This window comes from Hevea brasiliensis, unplaced genomic scaffold (genome assembly GCF_030052815.1).
Source record: "Hevea brasiliensis isolate MT/VB/25A 57/8 unplaced genomic scaffold, ASM3005281v1 Scaf629, whole genome shotgun sequence".
Lineage (NCBI taxonomy): Eukaryota > Viridiplantae > Streptophyta > Magnoliopsida > Malpighiales > Euphorbiaceae > Hevea > Hevea brasiliensis.
The window spans coordinates 1,830-26,075 of NW_026615172.1; the positions used below are offsets into that span (position 1 = coordinate 1,830).

The 24,246-nt window shown below is 35.0% G+C and overlaps 2 protein-coding genes across 2 annotated transcripts; both read left to right on the top strand.

Annotated features, from left to right (window-relative positions):
• The first annotated feature begins 244 nt into the window (after nt 1-244).
• LOC110655093 (mitochondrial import inner membrane translocase subunit TIM17-2) lies at nt 245-1,392 on the top strand. The gene has a single exon (XM_021811270.2). The coding sequence runs from the start codon at nt 464-466 to the stop codon at nt 1,142-1,144; it is 681 nt and encodes a 226-aa protein (XP_021666962.2). The 5' UTR covers nt 245-463; the 3' UTR covers nt 1,145-1,392.
• A 9,037-nt stretch (nt 1,393-10,429) lies between these two features.
• LOC131169052 (receptor-like protein kinase HAIKU2) lies at nt 10,430-11,305 on the top strand. Its single transcript, XM_058142668.1, has one exon. It carries the CDS (start codon nt 10,646-10,648, stop codon nt 11,303-11,305), a length of 660 nt encoding a protein of 219 aa, XP_057998651.1. The 5' UTR covers nt 10,430-10,645.
• The last annotated feature ends 12,941 nt before the right edge of the window (nt 11,306-24,246 follow it).

Sequence of the window (24,246 nt, forward strand, 5' to 3'; positions counted from 1 at the left end):
TTAATATTCTATAATTAATAATATGTAAAAAAAATATATATTTTTTCAATAATACTTCCAACACTAATGCCAAGGACTCTGAACTCTGATCATGAGCTCGGCCATGTTTGCATTTACCTATCAGTGGTATCTCTAATTTTCAGAAAAAATAGAATAAAATAAAATAAAATAAAATAAATTAAATTAAAGAGGAATAAACCTCCTCAAAGCACTTTGTTCCCTCTTTGCCAGCAAAATTACCATGTTGCCCATAGTATAGTTTGGCGTATGTATACGCTAAATTAACAGGTGGTACCGGTCGTTTACACACGCCGACTTGAAGAGGGGTATATTCGGGATTCGACCTATTCTTGAGCCGTCAGCAGCGCCAATGGAAAACCTAGTTCGCTCCTCATAGAGACGGTAGCCTCAAACAAAGCTTCTTCTTTAACAAAATTTCTCCCGATAACGTTACAAATCTTTAATGGGGACGCCAGAGACTTCTCGCGAACCTTGTCCGGACCGTATTTTGGATGACATCGGCGGCGCGTTTGGTATGGGGGCGGTCGGCGGCTCTGCCTTCCACCTCATAAAAGGCGTCTACAACTCTCCCAGCGGGGCACGTCTCATCGGCGGCACCCAAGCCGTGCGGATGAACGCGCCTCGTGTGGGTGGAAGCTTCGCCGTTTGGGGTGGCCTGTTTTCGGCCTTCGATTGCACGATGGTATACGTCCGCCAGAAGGAGGACCCCTGGAACTCCATCTTTGCTGGCGCTGCCACAGGCGGCTTTCTTTCTATGCGACAAGGTCTGGGCGCTTCGGCTCGCGCCGCTGTTTTCGGTGGGATTCTCCTCGCTTTGATTGAAGGAGCTGGGATCATGCTCAATAAGGTAATGAGTGCTCAACAGAACATGCCTATCATGATTGACGAATCAGTACCTGCTATGGCTGGTGGACCTGGATTCCCAATGGGCCTTCCAGGCCAGTCTCAGTCCCAACCCCAGTCCGTGCAAGAGACGGCGTCGGCGAGTGGATCTGAGTCTGGTTCATGGTTCGGTGGTTGGTTTGGTGGAGGGAAGAAGGAATCTGCGGGAAGTAGCGGAAGCAAGACGGAGATTTTGGAGAGTTTTGATGCCCCACCAGTGCCAAATTTTGAATATAAATGAAAAATTAAGGTCCAATTCTAGAGCCTTTTTTTTATATTAATTTTTTAGGTGGCATTGTATTGATTTTGTAGCTGGTGGGTCTTTGGAGAACCAAACATGATGAACCCTAAAATTTTCCTTTCTAATTTTCGCTTCTCTTCCTTTTCCTTCGCTTGATTAGTTATAACATGTAGCAATATCAATGTATAATAAACTTCATCCGCAATTTGGTGTGCATTGAATTGATTTTTGGGTGGTTAATTTGGTGAGATGTACTCCAGCGTATTGCAATCATATATATTTTGCATCTTTTTGATACCTCACATTTCATTGGGTGTTTTCATCATTGGCTTTCATCATTAGTGAATCCAAGAGACACTAGAAGTTGCTATTAGAGTCTCTAATTGCCCAAGCAAAACCAAGAGACTCAAAATCCCTTTCTAGTGCAAGCTTGGCCGAAGCATAGGGAGAGCAGGAGGGATTCGTGTCAAAGGTTGGAGTGTGGAGATCACAGTTTCAGTTTCGTGTGGACGGATTAGAGGGCCTACACTTCAGTTGGAGGTCTACTGAAATTTGATTCTGCGCCCTATCTGATTAATTTAATTTTAAAAATTTCCCCACTCCCTCCACAACCTTTCAATTGGTATCATATCTTTCTCATTGCGTGATTTAATTTCAAAAATTTCCCCACTCCCTCCACAGTTTCAGTTTATTATGGTTGGTGGGTTCTTAACGTATATATTATTATTTAAGAATTCAGAAATTTCTAAAAAACCTATGTCTCTGCACATTGCCTGATTTACTTGTGCTCTTTGTATTAATCGCATAGGAATGGAATGTTAGGGATATGGAACAGAACTGATTGATGTGTAATTGGTAGCATACCTGAAGAAGCGCGGGGACAAAACTGATAGAAGTATAGACCCCATAGAAAATTCATGTAACTTCATGACTGCATTCTTTTGTTGCTTGATTTATTTATTCATTCGTTCCTTTGTGTTTGTGTGTGGCTGAACCAGTGTTGTTAAAGGCGAGCGAGGCGATGAGGTGAGGCCCTCGCCTAGCACTGCCTGGCTTGGCATTGAGAAGGCGAGCGCCCCAGCGACACGGGCGAGAGGCTCTGAGGAGCTGAGGCAATGCCTCTGTGAAGAAACGGCAATTTTTTTTTTCCTTTTCCTTTCTAATTGTTTTTTAACCCAAATAAAATTAAAACCCTACCAGCCTACGTCACAAGAAACACTCATAGACCTCACGCAAAAGAGAAACACTCACAGCACTAAACAATTGGGTATCTCTCTCTCTCTCTCTCCTCTTCTTCTTCTTCTTCCTCTTCTTCTTCTTCTTCCTCTCTTTCTTCTCCTCTTCTCTGTTCTTGTTTCAACACAGCAGTGTCATTTTGCGCATTTTTTTTTCTTCTTTTTCTCTCCTTCTCTCTTCTTGAATTCTGCTGTATCGATGTTGTTAATTTATATGGGTATTATTAATTTGTTAATTTCTTGTTACTTGTACTTTTTATTCTTGTTAATTAATTGTTAATTTGTTGATTAATTTATATGGGCATTGTTAATTTGTTAATTTCTTGTTACTTTTACTTTTTATTATTGTCAATTAGTTATTAATTTGTTGTTTAATTTATATGTTGTTAATTTCTTGTTAGTTTTACTTTTTATTGTTGTTAATTAGTTGTTAATTTGTTGCTTAATTTATATGGGTATTTTTAATTGTTAGTTTGTTGTTAATTTCTTGTTACTTCTATTTTTTTATTCTTGTTAATTTGTTAATTTGGTGAGCATATGTAGGTTGTGAAATTTAGCTATAATTAAAAATCAGGCTCCTTGTATTGTTTTGTTGCTTATTAAACTAGTTAAATGTATGAATTTTTATGTTAGAACGATATATATATATATATATATATATATATATATATATATATATATATATATATATATATAATTTAGGCAATTTAGGTTGTGGCGCCTTGCTTCAAAAAGGCTCTGGCCTCGTCTCGCCTCGCCTCTCGCCTAAGGCCATAGGATATCCGGTCACCTTAGTGTCGCCTTTCGCCTTGATAACACTGGGCTGAACTAATTTTAATGTGTTTCGTTTTTTCTCTAGTTTAATTGCTATGTAGTGGCAATATTAGTTCTTTCACATGCATATTGCATGATATGATTGGTTGCACTTCTCTTTCCGTTTGTTCTTGCATAAGTTGGATCTGTTAGATTTTCTCTCTTCTTTTTTATTATGCATTTGGTTTCCTTGGCATGGTTTTTATTCTGCTGGAAGGCAGGGCTCATATACTGGCTGAAAAGTGCTTGAAATGGGTTGAAAAACTGTATCATGGTTCAGATATACAGTGTTATGGTAGTTCATATATACTGAGGGTAGGTTCCACAAACCCGCCGCAACAACAACAGCAACAAATTCCTCTCTCAATTATTGCTAACAGCTCTTTCAGCTGATCTAAGTCCATAATTTACTTCATCTTTTGTTTTACTTAAAAAAATCTGCAACTGAGTTGATATAAATTGATTGTTTTTTTAATATGTGGAGCCTAATAATCTACTAGTGATTTGATGCATAATGATCCCAAATCAAAAATGACTGGATGGTCATATATGCTGCAACTTTTGTCTCTGGATTCTGGAAATTGAGGCTTAGATGGATGATGCATGTGGTTACTGTCACTGTCCAGTTCCACTGCCCCTTTGTGGAATTTAGCTCACCAGGTTGGAGCATCACAAACCTTGGGCATTCAGCGACATATGACAAGTTATATCGAAGTATTTGGAGAGGACCGGTGAACAAGATAGATTGTCAGATAGGTGAAACTTGAGGCTTGAGACTTCGTACAGCTGTAACTTTCTCACCAATTGGATTGTGGTTTGTTTTAAGTTTAAAGCAAACTTTTAAACCATCGAAATGATGCACATTCAGCTATCATCATTCCATTTCTTGGATGTTTTCTTGCTCATGGTTCTCAACAATCTTCTTGAGCTTCCTCGCACGAATCAGCTCATAGGATCAATGAAGTAGAGTGGATTTATTTTCTTGGCAATGGCAAGATCAAGAACAAGAAATTCATTGGTTTCAAAATTATTCTTCAATGGAAATGTGAGCGTATACAAACAATATAAAGGCATAAAAAATGAGCGGAAGTTGCAGCAACTGTACAAAACAATGTAACAGATATTAAAATAACATAATAATTTTTTTTTAAATTATTTTTTTTAAGTATTTTTATTCAAAAAAATAATTTTAATTCTTTAAATACAATATCAAACGGGCATTTAGTCAACTCATCAAACACTCCCATTAACTAGATCAGCAGCGCATTATTGACTGATTCATGGGTGTTCACCTAACCAAAGATGGCTACACACCTACCTTTAATTTGTTGGAAAAATATTTCATTACGTAATAAAATTATTTTTATAATTTTAATATTTACTTTACCTTTCCCTATCTTTTATGTAAATAACATAAGTTATATTTTATTCTCAAACAAAATAACATTAAAAAATCTTACCTTATTTTTCATTACTTTACTTTATTTAAAAAAAACTTCTGCACTCATCAACACGAGGGCTCACCTTACTGTTGCCATACAATCTGACATCATTCTTCATCGTCGGGTTTTCCTTCAACGTCTGTCACGTCCTCCTCGACTCAACCCCGTCTCTGGAGCACTCTAAGGCCTCCACCATGCGGGACTCCTCATTTACATGACCATATCCGGTCCGTCTCTAACCTCTAAGATCTTTGTTGCGGCATCTACCAAAAATTACCTCTCTATCGACGCTCTAGTCGTCAGTGTCAACCACGATGCCAAGAAAGGAACCCTGGCAATATTCGCAGGAGGGGACAAAGCAGCCATTGACTGTCTAAATCTCCTGTTTGTCCTCATGGGAAAGGTTAATTATATGGGTGTCCCTGTCAAAGGCCGATTTGCGAAGCTAGCAAATCAAGTTACAATAACTTCTACAATGGTTGGATTAGCGCAGAGGATTATTTTCTAGTTTCTTCCATGGAAATAGTTATGCAAATTCTTGTAAATTGCAAATGCTTGAAAGAAATAGCAAAGCAAATTCATTGTTACCTTCTCTTAAATCCTGAGAAGAAAGACTTGGTAAACATGAAATTTCTTCAGGGTGTCCATAAAATAAAAGCTAACTGGTGTAAATAGTTTTAGACAACAATAGGAATTTTAATCAGAGTTTAACATGAACTACCTTTGTACACATTATAATAACTCAAACAATGAAATTTTCATCTGGTTTCTATAGGAAAATTCTATTACCAATCTTTTTGTTAATGGTCTTTCAGTCACTCAAAGGAGTTTGATTCTCTTGTGTCCTGGATTGAAAGATCAATCCACATTTGTGTGCATCACAGGCTTAAAATGCAGAGTTAGAAAGACCCTGTTGTCCCAAAGAAAGTGACCAAGAGGGGGGTGAATTGGACACTTTAGACAATTTTTCAGCCCTTGCTCTAGACTTAATGAAAAATTGAGGCTTTGCACTTCTATGTATGTGTATAACTCTGTTCCTAGGGTGTAATTTAAGTAATCAATCAAGTTATGCACAAATACTAGTTCATACACAAAATAATTACTTGATATCAAGTGTATTTTCTCACATAAAATTCAGAGTTTGCAATATTAGCTCAATAAACAAATTCTCAACACATTCAATATATATAATCAGAAAATCAAAGTGCTGAAAATTAAAGAGTTAAGGGAAGAAGAGAATCAAACACAATGTTTATAGTGGTTCGGCTCTCTTAGCCTACATCCACTCTTCCCAAAGTCCCACTTTGAGAGTCACTCCACTATTTGATCTTTTCAACAGGCAAGATTCAAAGCCTTTACAATATCAACAAGCTTCCCAGGTGCTTGAGGACCTTTACAACGTCTTTGCTTCCCACAAAAGACCACAAGCTTCACAAGGTGCTTGAAAACCTCCCACAAGCTTCACAAGGTGCTTGAAAACCTTCCACAAGTGTGTCCTCACACTTACACAACCTTAAATAGGTTTTGATGTAGAAGAAATCACTCTCAATAACTCTCAAATACAGAATTTAATGCTAGAAGATTGAGAGAGAAGATTTGCCACTCAAGTTCAAGAGTAATTGAATGAAAGCTTTAAAAACCACAATAAATTCACTATGAATAAGAGCACTTTCATTAGTTAGAATTGTAGTAAATGATGCCTTTTATAGGTGCTTTTCATTGCCAAAAACGTCTGCTGGATAGTGTGTCTAACGGCTCTTTAATTTTCAAAAAACTAGCCGTTATTGCTTAGAAAGTCGTGCGTGAGTTGAGTCAGGTCAGGTCATAAAAATAGTTAACTAAAATTTTCATCGGTTAACTAGTTTTGTAAGATAGAGAATTTTAGACATCAAAACTAGTTAACTAATTTTTGCAACGGGTTAACTAATTTCGCTACTGCCTGACTTAAAAATTGAAATTTTGAGTTTTTGAAGAAAGGTTGTAAAAATTATTTTGACCATTCAAAAACCTTAGGAATGATATAAAAACACTTTCTAAACCCTTGAATCTAAAAACAAAATTGATTTTAGGTCTCAAATGGCATAAATTCTCCAATCTTGTACAATGGACCTAAGAGCTTAATTTCTATCATATTTCTTCATGGACTTTGATTCGTCTTGTGTTATACAAGATGATAAACTCCTTTTATATCAGCCATGTCAATAGAATAGTCCTTCCATCAATGTCTTTGCATATCATGACCTATAAAATCACTTCAAATACTTATGCACAAAAGGTTAATGTATATTTCATTAAGTTTTGTTATCATCAAAATCAAGCTCATTTTAGCTTACAGGGCCTACAGACCCAACTCTTAATGTCTCAAAAATAGACGCTTGTATTAGCAATTATTATAAGTCTTAGCATTTTAGATTTTTATATGGATTAATTGGTCAATGGTCATTGGGATTTGTTATGGTAATGAAAGGTAATGAGCTACTAGAATTTGGACTTGTAAACTCCTGTATCATGAGGCAGGCATAATAGCTATTGATTTCATAATTTTGAGTGGTAATGAGAGGTAGGAAGGAATCATCCAACAACCTAATTGGGACAAAATCAATTTAGTGTAGTACTAGTCAAAAGTGGGAATCATCTAACAAGCAGGTGGACAGCTTTACGTGCATCTCATTTTGTTTAGTCCCTTGGCAAATACAAATAAAGATTAAAAATTGATGAGCAATAATACATGGTGAGTTCCTAAAACCCAAATATACATCAGGTCAAGCCAGGCCAATAAGGGGGTTGTCTTGATCTATATTGATTAAAAACTTTCTTATGGAAAATGTGAATGGAATGTCTTCCAATCCCCCACACTGATTGATTTTATAAATTTTCCACTGGGGCAAAGATTAATAATTGTGATGCTTTTTAACGTCCAATTGATTAGTACTAAATTCAAGATTTTAAAGTTTTATAAACGAATTCAATAGCAAAAGATTAAAATTTAATTCATTAATGAAAAAATTAAAATTTTTCCGTCAATGCTTAATTTTTGCCTAGTGATAAAATAAAAAAGACCTTATTTTTTATTTTAATATGATCTTAAAAAATTAATTATAATTTTTATTAAATATAGTTTAATAAATTAAATAATAATTTATATTCCCACATAATTCACTGTTACAAGACACAAATTTTTAATTCACTGTTACAAGATACAAATTTTCCCGGTATTGAATTTTTAAGATGTACAAATTAGGGGTGTTTAGTTGGAGTTTTTTTGAAGTTGTCTAAGAATTAGAATTGAATCAAAATTTTTGTATAATTTCATTTTGGTTTTTCATTATTTTAGTTTCTATTTTGGTTTAGTATGGTTCTCGGTTCTTCAATTTTACTTTTATTCGATACAGTTCTGGCTCGATTCTTAATTTTTAAAATAATTTTAAGTAATTGTTTATATAAAATATCATATTTGAATTAACATTTAAGTTTTAAAATTGTGATTATACATAATATATTATATAATATATATTTTAACTATTTTTAAGTTATATAATATTTAACTATAATATACATTTATAATTTAAAATTAATTATATTATATAATATAATATTACAAGTACATCATTTAACTATTTATTAGTTATGTAATTTTTAAATATATATATATTGCACTTATAATTAAGAATTATAAGATAATTTAATATATTTATTATTAAAAATATTAAGAAAATATAAAGAAATAAAATATAATATTATGTTATATTTAGTCTTTTATATATATATATATATATAAATTAGGATATGTTAAATAACATTGTAAGTTTTCTGTTTTTTATTATTTAAAAACTGAAAACTATTTATAGTTTTTTTTTTTTGTTTATCTAAGACTGTTTTTTAAGAATTTTGTAAGTCTTTTTGTTATTATATAATAAATAAAAATACTCACTCATTTTTTTATACATTTTAAAAAATAAATTTTACAATTAAAAATAATATTAACTATAATAATATATCAATTTATTATACTTAAAAGTAACATTAAAAATAAAGAAATGATAAAAAAATTAATCAATGAACTATACTGATGATCTTCATAAGAGTATTGAATTTGATACATTTAAATAAACCTTATTATTATAACTATTAAATGATACATATGTGTTTATAGAAACCTAATAAAAAATTATTTAAAAAAATAACTGCTTAAATAATTGAGTAATGGTCATTGGGTAATGGGCATGCACTACGCTCGCTGAAAACCCTAAAATTGAAAGCCACTATATATATATATATATATATATATATATATATATATATATATATATATATATATATATATATATTTGCAGTGTTTAAAAAATATGTAAGGAAAAAAGTAAGAAAAAATATAAAACAAAGCTTTAGCTGAACAAGTTTTCATTTTATTTTTATAAGAAGAAAAAAAAAAACTGCAAATCAAAATCATTATGAACATATTCAGTTTAATTTTTAGTGAAAAATCAGAATTTACTTAAAGTATTAAAATAAATTTAACTGGTATAATTTTTATTGATTGGATTCGGGACGCAAGAACTGAAGCATGGCGTAGTACAAACGGCCATGTAGGCAAGATTTTTCCAAGTAAATGAATAGAAAGTGTAAAAAAAAAAAAGAAAAGACCATTGACCGTTGACTTATGGAACTTCCACTTGCAGTCGGAAAACTAGAAAAGCGGGCTTAGTTTAAAGTTGGAAAGAAGTTGCCGTTTGTCTTGTTTCCCAGAACCTCATCTGCAATTACGTAGTTCAAATCAAACCAAACAATTCAAAACTCTGATCTCCTTAATGTCGAAAATAAACCTCATTTTTCTCTCAATTCACTTCTCCTCCCTTTTCCTTTGCCTCAGTCATGCCCAGTCCCAGGCCTATGATCAGGAACAAGCAGTCCTGCTATTACTAAGGCAGTACTGGCAAAATCCGCCTCCTCTTAATCAATGGACCCGTTCAACCTCCTCCTCTCATTGCTCTTGGTCTGGGTTTACTGCACAAACCGCTCCATCACTGGACTTCATTTTACCAACATGAACATCGCAGGAACGATCCCTCCCTTTATTTGTGACCACAAGAACCTTACAATTCTTGATTTTTATGACAACACCTTCATTGGAATGTTCCCTGTGGCTCTCTTTAACTGTTCCAAGCTCCGGTACCTGAGCCTTTCTTTTAACTACTTTGTTGGCGTCATTCCTGATGATATTGACGTCTTTTCCGGGCTCTCATTCCTTGACCTTTCAGGTAATAACTTCACTGGCAGCTTTGCTTGGTCAGAATCTGTTTAACGGTACTTTCCCTCAAGAAATTGGCAACTTGTCCAACCTTCAAGTGCTATCTATGGCCTATAATGGTTTTCTACCCTCAAGTTTTTCTTCCAATTTCACCCAGCTGAAGCAACTCAAGTGGTTCTCGATTTCTTATTCAAATCTATTCGGGGAGATTCTAGAAACGACAGGAGAAATGGTGGCACTGGAGCACTTGGATTTGTTACAATTCTGAAAGTGAAAACAGAGCTGAGGAAGAAGATAAAAACTACAAATAACAAGTTTTTTGAAAATAATACTTCTCTCACACGGAGAGTTCTTTTTACTGATTATTATATATGTAAAAAGAGAGTTACATCAGTCAAATACATGCCACTTACTGCTCTAACAACTACAGCAACAGTCAAATAGCAACTCTCAGCAAATTAAAGAGCAAACTAAGCCCAACCATGCATAACCAAAGGAGCTATTACATCAGTACAAAATCCACAGCTATAAGGACCTAAACATAAACCAAAAAAACTTGTAAGTATTTAGGAAAAATCTCATTACATCAACAGGATTTATTAGGGAATAAATTAACAAGGAATATCCCCAGCAGTTTGTTCTTGTTAAAGAACTTGATTGTCTTGTATCTTTACAGGAACAAGTTATCAGGTGAGATTCCTTGTGTTGTTGAAGCTTTGAACTTAGTTGAACTTGATCTTTCGGATAATAATTGATAGGGAAAATGCCAGATGATTTTGGGAAACTTCAAAACTTATCAGTTTTGAATTTGTTCTACAATCAATTATCTAGTGAAATCCCTAAAAGTATTGGTCGTCTTCCAGCACTGATTCATTTTAGCTTGCTTAGCGTCAATTTGTCAGGTGTCCTCCCTCCAGACTTGGGAAGATATTCAATGCTTAAAACAGTCGAGGCTTCGTCCAACAAGCTTACTGGCAGGCTGCTTGAATTTTTATGCAATAGAGGAAAGTTAGTAGGAGTGTCAGGCTACAATAACAATCTCAATGGGGAGTTGCCAGAATCGCTTGGGAATTGCAGTAGTTTGCTGATGATGAGTATTTCACGTAATGCAGTTACTAGCAATATACCTATTGGTCTATGGACAGCTTCGAATTTGAGGTATCTAATGCTAAGCAGCAATTTGTTCACAGGTGAGCTTCTTGATGAAGTTTCAAGGAATCTTAGAAGGCTAGAGATCAGCAACAACATGTTTTCTGGTAAAATTTCCACCGAAGCATCTTGGAGGAATCTCATGTTTTTTAATGCTAGTAATAACTTGTTTTGTGGCACAATCCCTCAAGAATTAACTGCTTTTCCTCTTGTCATTACTCTTCTGCTTGATAGGAACCGACTCACAAGAGCCATTCCATCCGATATAGTCTGATGTAAGTCATTAACTACTCTAAATATGAGCTGAAATCAACTTTCAGAACCAATCCCAGAGGAAATTGGTTTTCTACCTAATCTTCTCGAACTAGACTTGTCAGATAACCAATTTTCTTAACAAATTCCACCTGACTTTAGCTCCCTGAAGTTAACTTTTCTTAATTTCTCTTCCAATCATCTCACAGGGGAAATCCTAATTAATCAGTTTAGAAAACGATGCTTATAATAGCAGCTTCTTGAACAATCCTAGTCTTTGCACCAGAAATTCATTGCTAAGCCTTAATCTATGCAATTCCAATACCAAAAAATAAAGCAAACATTCAACCCAATCTAAAACTCTAGTATCAAGTATTTCGGCAACAGCCTTTGTGTTAGCTTTGTTACTTTCTTTCTTTGTGATCAGAGCCTACCAAAAGAAAAAACACGTAGTAAGTTCAACATGGAAGCTCACCTCATTTCAAAAGTTAGATTTCAAGAATTAGATATATTTAATAAAGTTTTTGAAATTGTTCAAAGGTTTATTTTGCTATTGATCTGATATCCTTTTTATACAGAAGAAGAAAGTACAGACAAAATCAAATAAATGAGGCAATTATACAAATTTTTATACAGACAGCTAATTTACAAAGATAGAAAGCTGAAATTATGTTCCTTTATTGATATGAAATTATGTTCCTTTATTGATATGCTGAGATTACGTTTCTGATTTGCTAGCTGTTCCTGATATTGCTCTATTATGCTCCTGCAAGATAGGAGTAGCGTCAATAATGCCTAGCTTGATCAGATAACATTAAAATTGTTGTTTGGACTGAGCCTTAGTAAGCGTGTCAACTAGTTGATCAGCAGAATGGACATGAACAATGTGGATCTTCTTTTACTGAACCTGGTCTCGAACAAAGTGGAAGTCTATTGCAATATGCTTCATACGGCTGTGAAACACTAGATTTTGACACAAATAAGTGGTGCCAATGTTGTCATAGTAAATAGTTAGAACTTCCTTTATAGGTGCACGTAGTTCAGTAAAAAGATTAATGATCCAATTTGTTTTAGCAACCGCTCCTGCAATGGCTCAGTATTTAGCCTCGGTTGATGAGCAAGCAACTATTCGTTACTTCTCAGAGGACCAGCTTATGGGACTATTACCAAGATAAATACCATAGGCCAAAGTGGATGTTCAATCATTGTGATCACCTGCCCAGTCAGCGTTGGAGTAGACATGAAGTTCAGGAGGTCAAGTCCAACGAAGTAGAATACCATAGTCCATTATTTGTTTGAGATAGCAAAGAAGTCGCTTAACTGCTTGTTAATGTGTTGTGGAAGGACAGTGCATAAATTATGAGAATTTATTGAGGACAAAACTGACGTCCGGTCAACTGAACGATAGATATTAGAGTTTTCCAATGGCTGTTCTATATTCTTTTGCATCTGTTGGAGAGGGACCATCTTGAAGATGTAGGGGAGCACTAGTACTCATTGGACTGTGCACCCCTTTGCTCTCATGCATATTGTATTTTCATAGCAAGTCCAAAATATACTTAGATTAAGATAGAATGATAACAGCAGAACATGGAAGAAGAAAATAGTTGAGATGGCCGAGATCCTTGGGAGAAAAGCATTGAGAGAGAGTAGAAATAACATTAGAGAGTGCTTGTTTATTATTGCCAGTTAAAACTATATCATCTACGTAGACCAACATATAAATGACAGTGCCTATATGATGGAGTATAAAGAGTGAGCTGTCAGAGTGAGATCTTTGGAAACCACAGTTAATAAGGAAGAGCTTCAACTCATCATACTAAGCGTTAGGTGTTTGTTTAACACCATAGATGGCTTTTTGAAGGCGAGACACATGAAATGGGAAATCTGGATGTTCAAAACCTTATGGTTGGCACATAAATACTTCATCATGAAGATTTCCTTACAGGAAAGCATTGTTTACATCTAGTTGTCACAGCGACCACCCTTTTTGAATTGCTATGGACAAGAAATACGAACAGTTGTTGGTTTAACAACAGGAATGTGGAATGAAAGTCAATACCTAGTCGTTGTGTGAACCCTTTCACAACAAGTCGCGCTTTGTACTAATCTACTGTTCCATCAGCTTTGCGCGTAACACGAAAAAGCCATTTACATCCAACAATGTTTTTGATTTGGATGAAGCGGAACAAGGTCCCATGTATGATTTTTTATTAGTGCATCAAACTCATCTTTCATGGCTACTCTCCATTAAGGGTACTTTTATGCTTGTTTAGTAGTGGATGGATGTATGATTTCAGAGGTTGTGGCCATGTAATCAAAGATTGCTGTGGGTTTGAAAATATTATGTTGAGATCTTGTGATTATTCGGTTTGGTGGGGTTAGTGCAAGAGGTGATGGTAAAGTATTAGAGGGTTCATGTGAATTAGATGGTGAAATGAGTAGGTGATTTTGAGAAGTGTAGTTATCAGAATGGAGGTGGCAGGTAACTGGTTGTTGGTGTGGTGAGTGAGTTGAGAATTATGCTGAGAACTTAGAATAGGGAACTAAGCAACATTGACATTCTGTTCTGATAGCTGAACGTGATCTGCATGAGATGGGGTTGAGTGGGACATTTCTTGAAGGGGAGGACAAGTATTTGAAGGGATAGAAATGGGCAGTGGGGTGGACAATAAGCTTGGGTTAGTAAGAGTTGTTGTTTCGGTGGAGAGATTGGAAGGATACAATAGAGTGTCATGCCATGAAAGGTGGGTGGAGTTGGGATGGACATTTGTAAATATTGTGGTAAAAGGAAACTGATCTTTGAAAAACTTAAAATCATGAGATAGAAATAATTTGGATTAAATAGGATCGTAACATTGATGACTATGATGAGTAAGAGAGAAACCAAGATAGACACATGTCTTGGAACGGGCTTATAGTTTGTGTTTCGTATATGGTTTAACAGAGGCAACAGTCATAGTTTGGATTCTTCCCAAAAAGAGCCTGATATGGGGATTTGTGATTCAAATTCGGGTTAGGGAGACGGTTGATAAGGTATATGGCTGTATGGCAAGCAAAAGGCCAAAGTGAGGGTAGGAGAGAGGCTTGATGAAGTAGAGTTCTGGCTATCTCAATGATGTGGCGATGATGCCGTTCTGCAAAGGCTACCCATTGGGGAGCGTAAGGTGGGGAAAGGAGTTGTTGAATGCCATTTGTAGTGAGGTATGATTTGAGACTGTGAAATTCGCCACCACCATCAAAGTAGACAGTGAGGATTTTGGTGTCAAAAAAAATTTCAACAAGAGTTTTAAAGCTAGAGAAGATGCTGGTGACCTTACTTTTGTGTCTCATAATATAAAGCCATGTATATTTTGTAAAGTGATCAACAAAGATGACATAGTAAATTTTTTTGTCCACAGATAAAACTGGAGATGGACCCTAGACATTAGTGTAAAGAGATTTAGTGCTATTTAATGATGTGTTAGAAAAAAGAAGCCTGTGACTTTTATTACAACAATAAGAATTACAAAATTGAAAGGTGTCTGATGTTGAATATGGTCGAGAGAAATGATGTAAGATACTTTTTAAGATGCGAATATTTGGATAACCTAGCTAGCCTACGATGCCACAGGGAAAGGGTTGGTGTTGTGGTGGTCAAATTTGCAAAATACTGGGTTTGCTTGGGGGATTGTCCAACGATTGGCCACTCATATAGATCATCTTTATTCAGGCCGCATGCTAGAGGTGCCCTCGTGCTCAGTGCCTTCACAACAAAAGCTAATGGAAAAAATTCAATGGAAGTTTGATTTTGATTACCGAATTTGGAAACTGAAATAAGATTTTTCTTAATAAGAAGAGCACATAAGACATTATGTAAGTTAAAGAAACAAGTGGGAGAGATAAGAGTAGAGGAGCCTATGTGAGTTGTTGGAATTGCAGTACCATCACCCATAGAGATCTCATCAGCACCATTGTAATCATGTGGGAGAATGAGATTTTGAGGGTCTGCTGTGATGTGATGGGAAGCACCAGTATCAAGGACTCGAGGATTGGCAGTAGTGTTGGATGATCGATTTGCAAATAGTGCCGTTGCCTCAAAATGATTGTGTGACTTGGAACGGCAAACACGCGCTTCATGGCTATACTTGTCATAGAGTTGGCATTGTGCACGTGGTTGTTGATTGGCAGGAGATGATGGATGCCAAGATTCTTGAGAAAAAGCATTGAATGATTGCTGAGGATGATTGTTGTTTTGGCATTGAGGCTGTTGAGCATTCCATCGACGATTGTTTTGGTTATTTGTGGTGTTGCAGTTGGTTCGTTGTGCAACTTGGGCAGTAACTGGAATGGGCATTTTCTTAAGATCTTCATGTTGGAGGAAAAGATCATGATCAGTAAGTTTATCAAACAACTCTTCGTAGGAGATGGGTGTATCTCATGCATGAATTGCTTCACTTATCTCGCGATATTCAGATCCTAAGCTGTCATACCTTATCCCTCTGTAAGGCATAATATGATCCCGTAGTTTACCTAATGAATTATTGAACTTCACCTACCGATAACCTATTAAATATACTATAAAAGATTTTAAAACAATTCCATTTCTTATTTAAACGAAAATGAGGATAAAATAATTGTTAAAGGGTCTTTAGGTTGGTTATATGTCATAAAATTTATTTAAAATAATTTAGCATTTTTAAATTTTTATGGAAAATCCGCGTGGTGACGGCTAAAACTAGGTGAAATCAATTTATAAAAATGTATCATGTCACACCTTACCTTTCCGTAAGGTATAACATGATCCTGTAGTATATCTAATGAATTACCGAACTTCGCCTACCGATGCCTCATTAAACATACTACAAGGGATTTTAAACTCTTTTCCTTTCAATTTAAAATGGTGGGTCATAGTTCTTAATTATTAAAATCCTTTAATTGGAATTTATATTGAAATTGAATTATTGATTAATTTAAAATCTCCGCAATTTTTGTAAAAATTTCGGTAGAGTGCCGGTTGTATTTGGGAAAAACAATTTTTCAAAAACCTGTGAAAAACACTTCCAATACATATTTAAATCCCAACCTCCATTATTCTCAAATCAAGTCAATCTCAATTCAACTCAATTTCACAATTTTAGAGTACTCTAAAAGAAATTTACATACTGCATTTATATATATAAAAAAATAAATATAAACAAGTTTATATTACAAAGTTTACATTAATCAAAATAACAATACAACTTTTAGACAACTGCTTAATGTATACATATGGATACATAAAATTAATTTACATCAAAAGAAAAAATTTACACAGGGTATAATTAATATACTCGGAAAAGAGTCCAACTAATACTTTAATTTCAGCTCCAAGCAGCTTGCTCTGTTGCCTTGTTCTTTTCCTTATCTGCGACAGCAAAACACGCTATTGTTGAGTAATAATACTCAGTGGTATACAACTAATTTTAAATTAAAATCAATTATAATATAAATCAACAATTCACAACAAAATAAAATTTTTATAATTTACGAAGTAGATTCAAATTTCCAGAATCACCAAGAATCGTTTATTTCAAATTAATAATAATCATTTATGTAAATTCATATTTCATTTAAGATTCACAATTCATAAAATAAAAGTGTTGCCAAGGACACACAGTCTAGACCATGACACAAAATTTCACGATCAATGTCGTGTTGTACACCACGACAAAGCAAATCACCTCACTAACCGTTATTAATGAGGGAAGGGCTAGCTAGCTAATGAGTACTCATACATTGTCATCCTACTGTGTTGTACACCACGACAAAGCAAATCACCTCACTAACCGTTATTAATGAGGGAAGGGCTAGCTAGCTAATGAGTACTCATATATTGTCATCCTACTAACCGTTATTAACAGGAGACATAATTAATGTTAATTATCCAATCCTGAATAGCCGTTAGTATTGGGGACTTCCGAATGGGACTGTCATGCTAACTGTGGTTTAAAAACAATTTACAAGATTTTCTAATCACATAATTACATTTCAAATTCAATAATCACATTCGATTCATTTTCAAATCCATAAGATATTGGCAACACACAATTCATAATTGCAATGGGGAAATTATAATTGCAAACCATTATCATTTATTCAAAATAATTTACAAAATTAAAATCAATTGAATCAATTTAGTTGTGTACAAACCTCTAGTGAGTCGCCTCTTTGCCTTGACTCACATTTTTCTTTTCCTCCTTCCCAGTCTCTTTTTCTATTAAAACACATAATTTACAGTGTTTCAATACCATTCCTCATAAGTAATCCAATAATTAAATTCATACACACTTGATTATACTTTTAAATTTGCTTAAAATGGAGTTCTTTGTGTTTGGCATGTTGGGGTTATTATTCATTTCACTATTTAAGTTAAAATGTTGACTTTTTCATACTTATTAGGTATGTTAATTCTAATTACACTCACATACCACATTTTGGGTTACAATTGTGTTGGCATTGATTGCCAATTAAATTTCCAAACTTCCAAAGTGAAATTCTAAAATTTTAGTTTTGGATCTCTTAGTTCTACTGTTCCATTGAACCTTCTACAGTGGAAATTTGGCCAACTTTCCTTCATAAAAGTTGTTCCTTATTATCTTAGCTTCAATTCCCTTTTTGAATCACTTCATTTAGAGTTTTGTAACTCAAGTTATAACCATTTAACCATAATTGGCCGGATTGACTAAAGTCCAGATTTCTAGGCAAATTTTAGGTTCTAGCAGATTTGGTGTCTCAACTTTGGTTGGCAATTTGATTTGGTTATGGTCAAAATTTGAGTTTGGTTTCTTCATGAAAGTTGTTATTCTATGTCTAATCTTTTCATTGATATAAAAATCAGGTCATTTGGACCTTTCTGCAGCAAGTTATGACTATTTGAACAAGTACTATTTATATAATCAATTCTATATAGGGGCAGAGTACCTAATCCGAATTCAACCCAATTTTTCATCAACTTAAGTTCAGTTTTAGGACTAGGTTTCTCCATGAAAATTGTTTCTTTGGGTCTTAATTTTCATCTCAAATTGGCTTCACAACAATTGGAGCAACAGAATTGCAATTATGGCCATTTGAGTGGACCATGGTCAGGCTGTCCAGATTGGAGGCAGCGACACATTCAACCCTAAGACCATTCCATGCATTCACATGCACTCCCAAACACACCAATTGACCACTTTAACATCAATTTGGTCAATTGGCATCAATTACTCAAATTCCCCAAAATTTTCCCTAAAACCCTAAGGGTCAAGAACCCTAATTCACTAATTGCTTCAATTCATGAAATCAAAATATATCATTTACATCTACACACTCAATCAAGCATGAATACACCTTTAAGTCTAACAAATTCCATCAAATTGATAAGTGCATAATTTATTAATTTTACTCCTATCACATTTAGTGTTTCTAGTATATTTTTATGCCTAATTCAGTTGATTAAAGTATAATTATCATTTAGGCATATTTTTAAATAGTTGTTGGAATAATTGTGTTAAATGGAGAAATTTGCAGCATTTGTATTAATTTGACCTTTACTGTATTTTTCAAGTGTTTCTAAAGTTGTGGGTCTCCGAATTGAGTGCTGTTTAATTTATTGAAAAGCAAAATTAGAGCACTACAAATGACAAAGAGGGACCAAAGCCCAAATTAGTCTCCAAGATTGACAAAATGAGCTATAGATCTATTGCAAAAGCCCATACTTGATTTGTCACGACCAGTCTTGGGATTTATTTTATATCTAGAGCTTTGGAGGTCCAAATGAAGCAACCCAGGCCCAATTGAACCTTAAGAGCCACCTCTACAATTGTTGTGAAGGACTAGAAGCAAGATAAGGCCATTTTAATTGTAAAAAATGACAATAAAGTCAAAATTATGGGCTGGACTGTTTGTCAGAATGGGCTGGACTGTTTGTCAGAACTAGTTTTGGTTTTTAGTCCATAACTTGGGCTGTAGACCTCAGATTTGGGCAAATAAGTACTCGTTGGAAAGCTAAGAAGTATGGCTATAACTTTCCTGAAGAAGGTAGAGGTAGATTCAAAAGGGAAGTGGCTGAAAAACTGCAGTGATTGTAGAGCAAAAAATCTGTCTTTTAAATTTCAAAACTTTTCCAAGTTTGGCTCTTATTTTTGGATTAGGTTTTCTAGTATAAAGACCATATTTGGGCAGCAGCCGAGACACCATTCAGACCTTCGAACACCATAAAAGACCTTCACTCTCCATTCTCTTTTTAGATTTCTTCTTTATTTTTCTTCAATTTTCTGTAAGCCATGAACATGAGTGGCTAAATTCTAAATTCAGTTTAAGGGATTTTAGTTCTATTGCATAATTTATGAGACTAGGTTCTTAATTTAAAATATGTTTTTTTGAATATCTATTTGTTTCCTGATTTAATTATTTTTGATCTAGTGAATGATTTGCTAAAAAGGCCTATTAGTTAATTATTTGATTTGATCAATTCCTAATTTATCTTCATAATCCGTAATTGTTATGTAAGATTGAATGTGAGTAGCAATTAGGTTTTATTGATTATGATTCAAGTTTTCGATAATAACCTAAGGAAACAATATGATGAATTAAATGATTTATGCTTTATAAATCATTGTTCAGCTTAACTACTTCCTGTTCTTAAAGCAGTTATTAATTTGATGAGGATTGCTTAATACCAATTTAGTTAATAATTAGAGTCAACAAGAGTGCTGGGCTCGAATTGATGAGTATAGGGAAGTTAGGGGTTTTACCTCGCTGTTTGGTAAATCTACGTTAAGTATTCAATAAGAGATAATTGTATTTCTTTTATCTATGATCGAATCATGCATTGGAATGCGAATTACCTTGAACTGAAGTTTGTTTAAATTGAGAATTTTATATTTTTAGTTCTTTAATTTCTAAACGTGATTTTTTTGATTTATTGTTACAACCCTCCCACCTTTTCTTTTCCTGTTACACAAGTGTACGAAATCTAGTAACACAGTCTCTAGAGTTCGACCTGGATTACCACTTGCTACAGAAATATTTCATTACTGGTAATTTCAGTTAATTTAATTTTTGGTGGATTCAACAACCATCACAAACCCTAATCATTCACATGCTGGCTGAAATCCCTAGGTCCCATACATGTCATTTTTTTGTTTAAATTTCAACAATTCTCATTTAAATTAAATTCCCAAGTATGAATTTAAAGAGAGAAATTGAAAGATTTCACTAACCTTAATAATGCCTTTCACAATCTTCACTTTCCTTAAATTTTCTCCCAATTTCTTTCTTCAATTCTCCTCTTCTAGGGTAAATTTAAGTGTTTTCTATGATTTTTGGGTAGGGTTTATAGTGGCAATTCAAGGTTTTAGAAGCTTGAATTATTTGTTAATGGAGGAAGTCAGATAATGAGAGAGAGAAGAAAGAAAGACCCTACGGCTAAAGGAAGAAGAAAATGAGAATTTATTTTTTTTATTTGTCTCTTATATACATAATTATCCCATACTTAAAAAATTTAGAAATTAAAATTATTAATTGTATCATGCTTAAGTAAGCATGATGATGTCATAAAACTTTATTCAAAATTTTCTTTTCTTTTCTTTTTCTTCACTTCTTCATGTTTTTAATTCTTTTTCATAAATTTAATTTCCTATATTTTAATGGACATTTAGGCCAAGAGTTACCTCTAAGAGTGAATTGACCAAATTGCCCCTTATCGGTCTGATCTGATTTTCCAATAACACTGTATTGCTTTCATAACCTTGATCTAATTATTTGAGCTTATTTTCAATTCTTTTCCATAATTTTCACAATTTCTCTAGTTTCACAATTATTCTTAGGCCTGGGGTGTCATAGTGTCCCACTCGAAAATAGGACAATGACTGATCTCGCAGTCACTTCCCGGTACGGTCACCTATCGCTGTGACCCTTGCTCATTTAACTCTTTATGTCTTGTTTTTCTTATTTTCATTTTTCCTTCATATAATTTCTATTAATTTTTATTTATAGCTTTTCCAGATGACTTAAATATGGTTCTACGCCTCTTGACTGTCCAGATCAGTACTGGTCACCGGAACAATGAAATATATAGGACTAATGAACATAGGGGTGTTACAATTTTCCGTCCCTTAAAATAAATTTCGTCCCAAATTTTACCTGATCTTAGTCTCTGAACAGCTGTGGGTGCTGCCTCCTCATGTCCTCATCACATTCCCAAGTAACTTCCTGGCCTGAGTGATGGTTCCACAGCACTTTAACCAGCGGTATCTATTTATTCCTCAGCTACTTCACCTCATATGCCAGAATCTCTATGGGTTCTTCCTCATATGTGAGGTCTGGATTTACTTCAATCTCTTCTACTGGTAGAACATGAGATGACTCTGATCTATACCTCCTCAACATGGACACATAGAAGTAATTATGTATCTTTTCCAACTCTGGAGTTAGTGCCAATCTATATGCCAAAGGACCCACTCTTTCGAGAACCTCATATGGCCCAATAAAGTGAGGACTCAGTTTTCCCTTTCTGCCAAATCTCATAATTTTCTTCCAAGGGGAAACCTTGAGGAATACCTTGTCACCCACTGCATATTCAATATCTCTCCTTTTCAAATCGATGTAGGACTTCTGATGGTCTGATGCAGCCTTGAGCCTATCTCTGATAAGTCTGATATTCTCCTCTGTCTGCTGAATAATTTCTGGGCCAATCAGTTTTCTTTCACCCACTTCATCCCAACACAGAGGAGTTCTGCACCTTCTGCCATACAGAGCTTTATATGGAGGCATCCCAATACTTGATTGGTAGCTATTATTGTAAGCAAACTCAATCAAAGGCAAGTGTGTATCCTAATTACCTTCAAATTCAATCACACAAGCTCATAGCATATCCTCCAATATCTGAATCACTCTTTCAGACTGGTCGTCTGTCTGTAGATGGAATGCCGTACTGAAGTTCAAAATAGTTCCTAGGGCTCTTTGCAAACTACTCCAGAATCTAGAAGTGAACCTTGGATCTCTGTCTGACACAATCGATACTAGCACTCCATGAAGTCTCATTATCTCATTCAGGTACAGTTTAGCCAATCTATCCAAGCTATAATCCATCCTCACAGGCAGAAAGTGAGCAGATTTGGTCAATCTGTCCACAATGACCCATATTGCATCATGATTCTTCTGTGTTCTCGGAAGTCCTATCACAAAATCCATCATAATTCTTTCCCACTTCCACTCGGGTACTGGCAGTGGATGTAGCAAACCAGCTGGCACTTGATGCTCTGCCTTCACTTGCTGACAAGTTAGACATTTGGCTACATACTTTGCTATGTTTTTCTTCATTCCATTCCATCAATAATGTTCTTTCATTATTTTGTATATTTTAGTGCCACCAGGGTGCATAAAAAAAAGAGAGTCATGTGCTTCTTTCGTAATAATTTGCCTCAATTCCATATTGGTAGCATATCCTCCAATATCTGAATCACTCTTTCAGACTGGTCGTCTGTCTGTAGATGGAATGCCGTACTGAAGTTCAAAATAGTTCCTAGGGCTCTTTGCAAACTACTCCAGAATCTAGAAGTGAACCTTGGATCTCTGTCTGACACAATCGATACTAGCACTCCATGAAGTCTCATTATCTCATTCAGGTACAGTTTAGCCAATCTATCCAAGCTATAATCCATCCTCACAGGCAGAAAGTGAGCAGATTTGGTCAATCTGTCCACAATGACCCATATTGCATCATGATTCTTCTGTGTTCTCGGAAGTCCTATCACAAAATCCATCATAATTCTTTCCCACTTCCACTCGGGTACTGGCAGTGGATGTAGCAAACCAGCTGGCACTTGATGCTCTGCCTTCACTTGCTGACAAGTTAGACATTTGGCTACATACTTTGCTATGTTTTTCTTCATTCCATTCCATCAATAATGTTCTTTCATTATTTTGTATATTTTAGTGCCACCAGGGTGCATAAAAAAAAGAGAGTCATGTGCTTCTTTCGTAATAATTTGCCTCAATTCCATATTATTAGGAGCACACATTCTACCCTGGTGTAGTAGTAAGCCATTATCATTCATTGAAAATTCAGGTTTCTTGCCATCCCGAGTTTCTTCCATCAATTTCACATACTTTTCATCATTTTGTGCAGCTATTTTTATCTGATCAATCAGCACTGGTTTCACTTGCCAAGTAGCTATCATCTGTCCCTCATCATCTATCTCCAAACTAGCATGCAGTGCTCTCAACAAATGTTCCATAGATAAAGGGGAAACTCTTAAGCTTGCCATAGTTTTATGGCTCAAAGCATCAGCTACCACATTCGCTTTCCCGGGCTGGTAGTCTATTAGACAATCATAGTCTTTAATTAATTCTAATCACCTCCTCTGCCTCAAATTCAGCTCTTTCTGGGTGCCCAAATACTTCAAGCTCTTGTGATCTATGTAGATGTAACACTTTTCCCCATACAGATAGTGTCTCCAAATCTTCAGAGCAAATACTATGGTAGCAAGCTCCAAGTCATGTGTAGGGTAGTTTCTCTCCTGTGGTTTCAGCTGATGTGATGCATATGCAATGACATTTTGGTCTTGCATCAGTACACAACCTAACCTGTCACGGCCCAACCTATGGGCCGGACCGGCACTAGGACCTGGGTCAGCCTAAAGCCCCCGAGGCCCGTAGTAAGCCTAACTATTACTCAATCCAACTCTAAGGTCCATTTGGGCCCAATTTCAAGAAATCAACCGGACAGAGTTCGGCCATAAAATGGACTTTTCAACGGGGAGTTTTTAACTCACCCAACCTGTAAACACGATAAATAATCAATTGGGGAGCTCAGCTCACTCTCCACATACTCATATTATTATAAAAATAAATGGGAGCGCAGCTCCCTCATCCAGTCCATCAAACATGCATGTGATAATAATTTTATAGGTCCAAAATAACAATTTATATTACAGACCCAAATCAATTAAATACTTC

Bases quoted from the DNA above. Each gene is read 5' to 3' on its own strand.
- LOC110655093 (XM_021811270.2), top strand. From the start codon at position 464: ATGGGGACGCCAGAGACTTCTCGCGAACCTTGTCCGGACCGTATTTTG.
- LOC131169052 (XM_058142668.1), top strand. From the start codon at position 10,646: ATGCCAGATGATTTTGGGAAACTTCAAAACTTATCAGTTTTGAATTTG.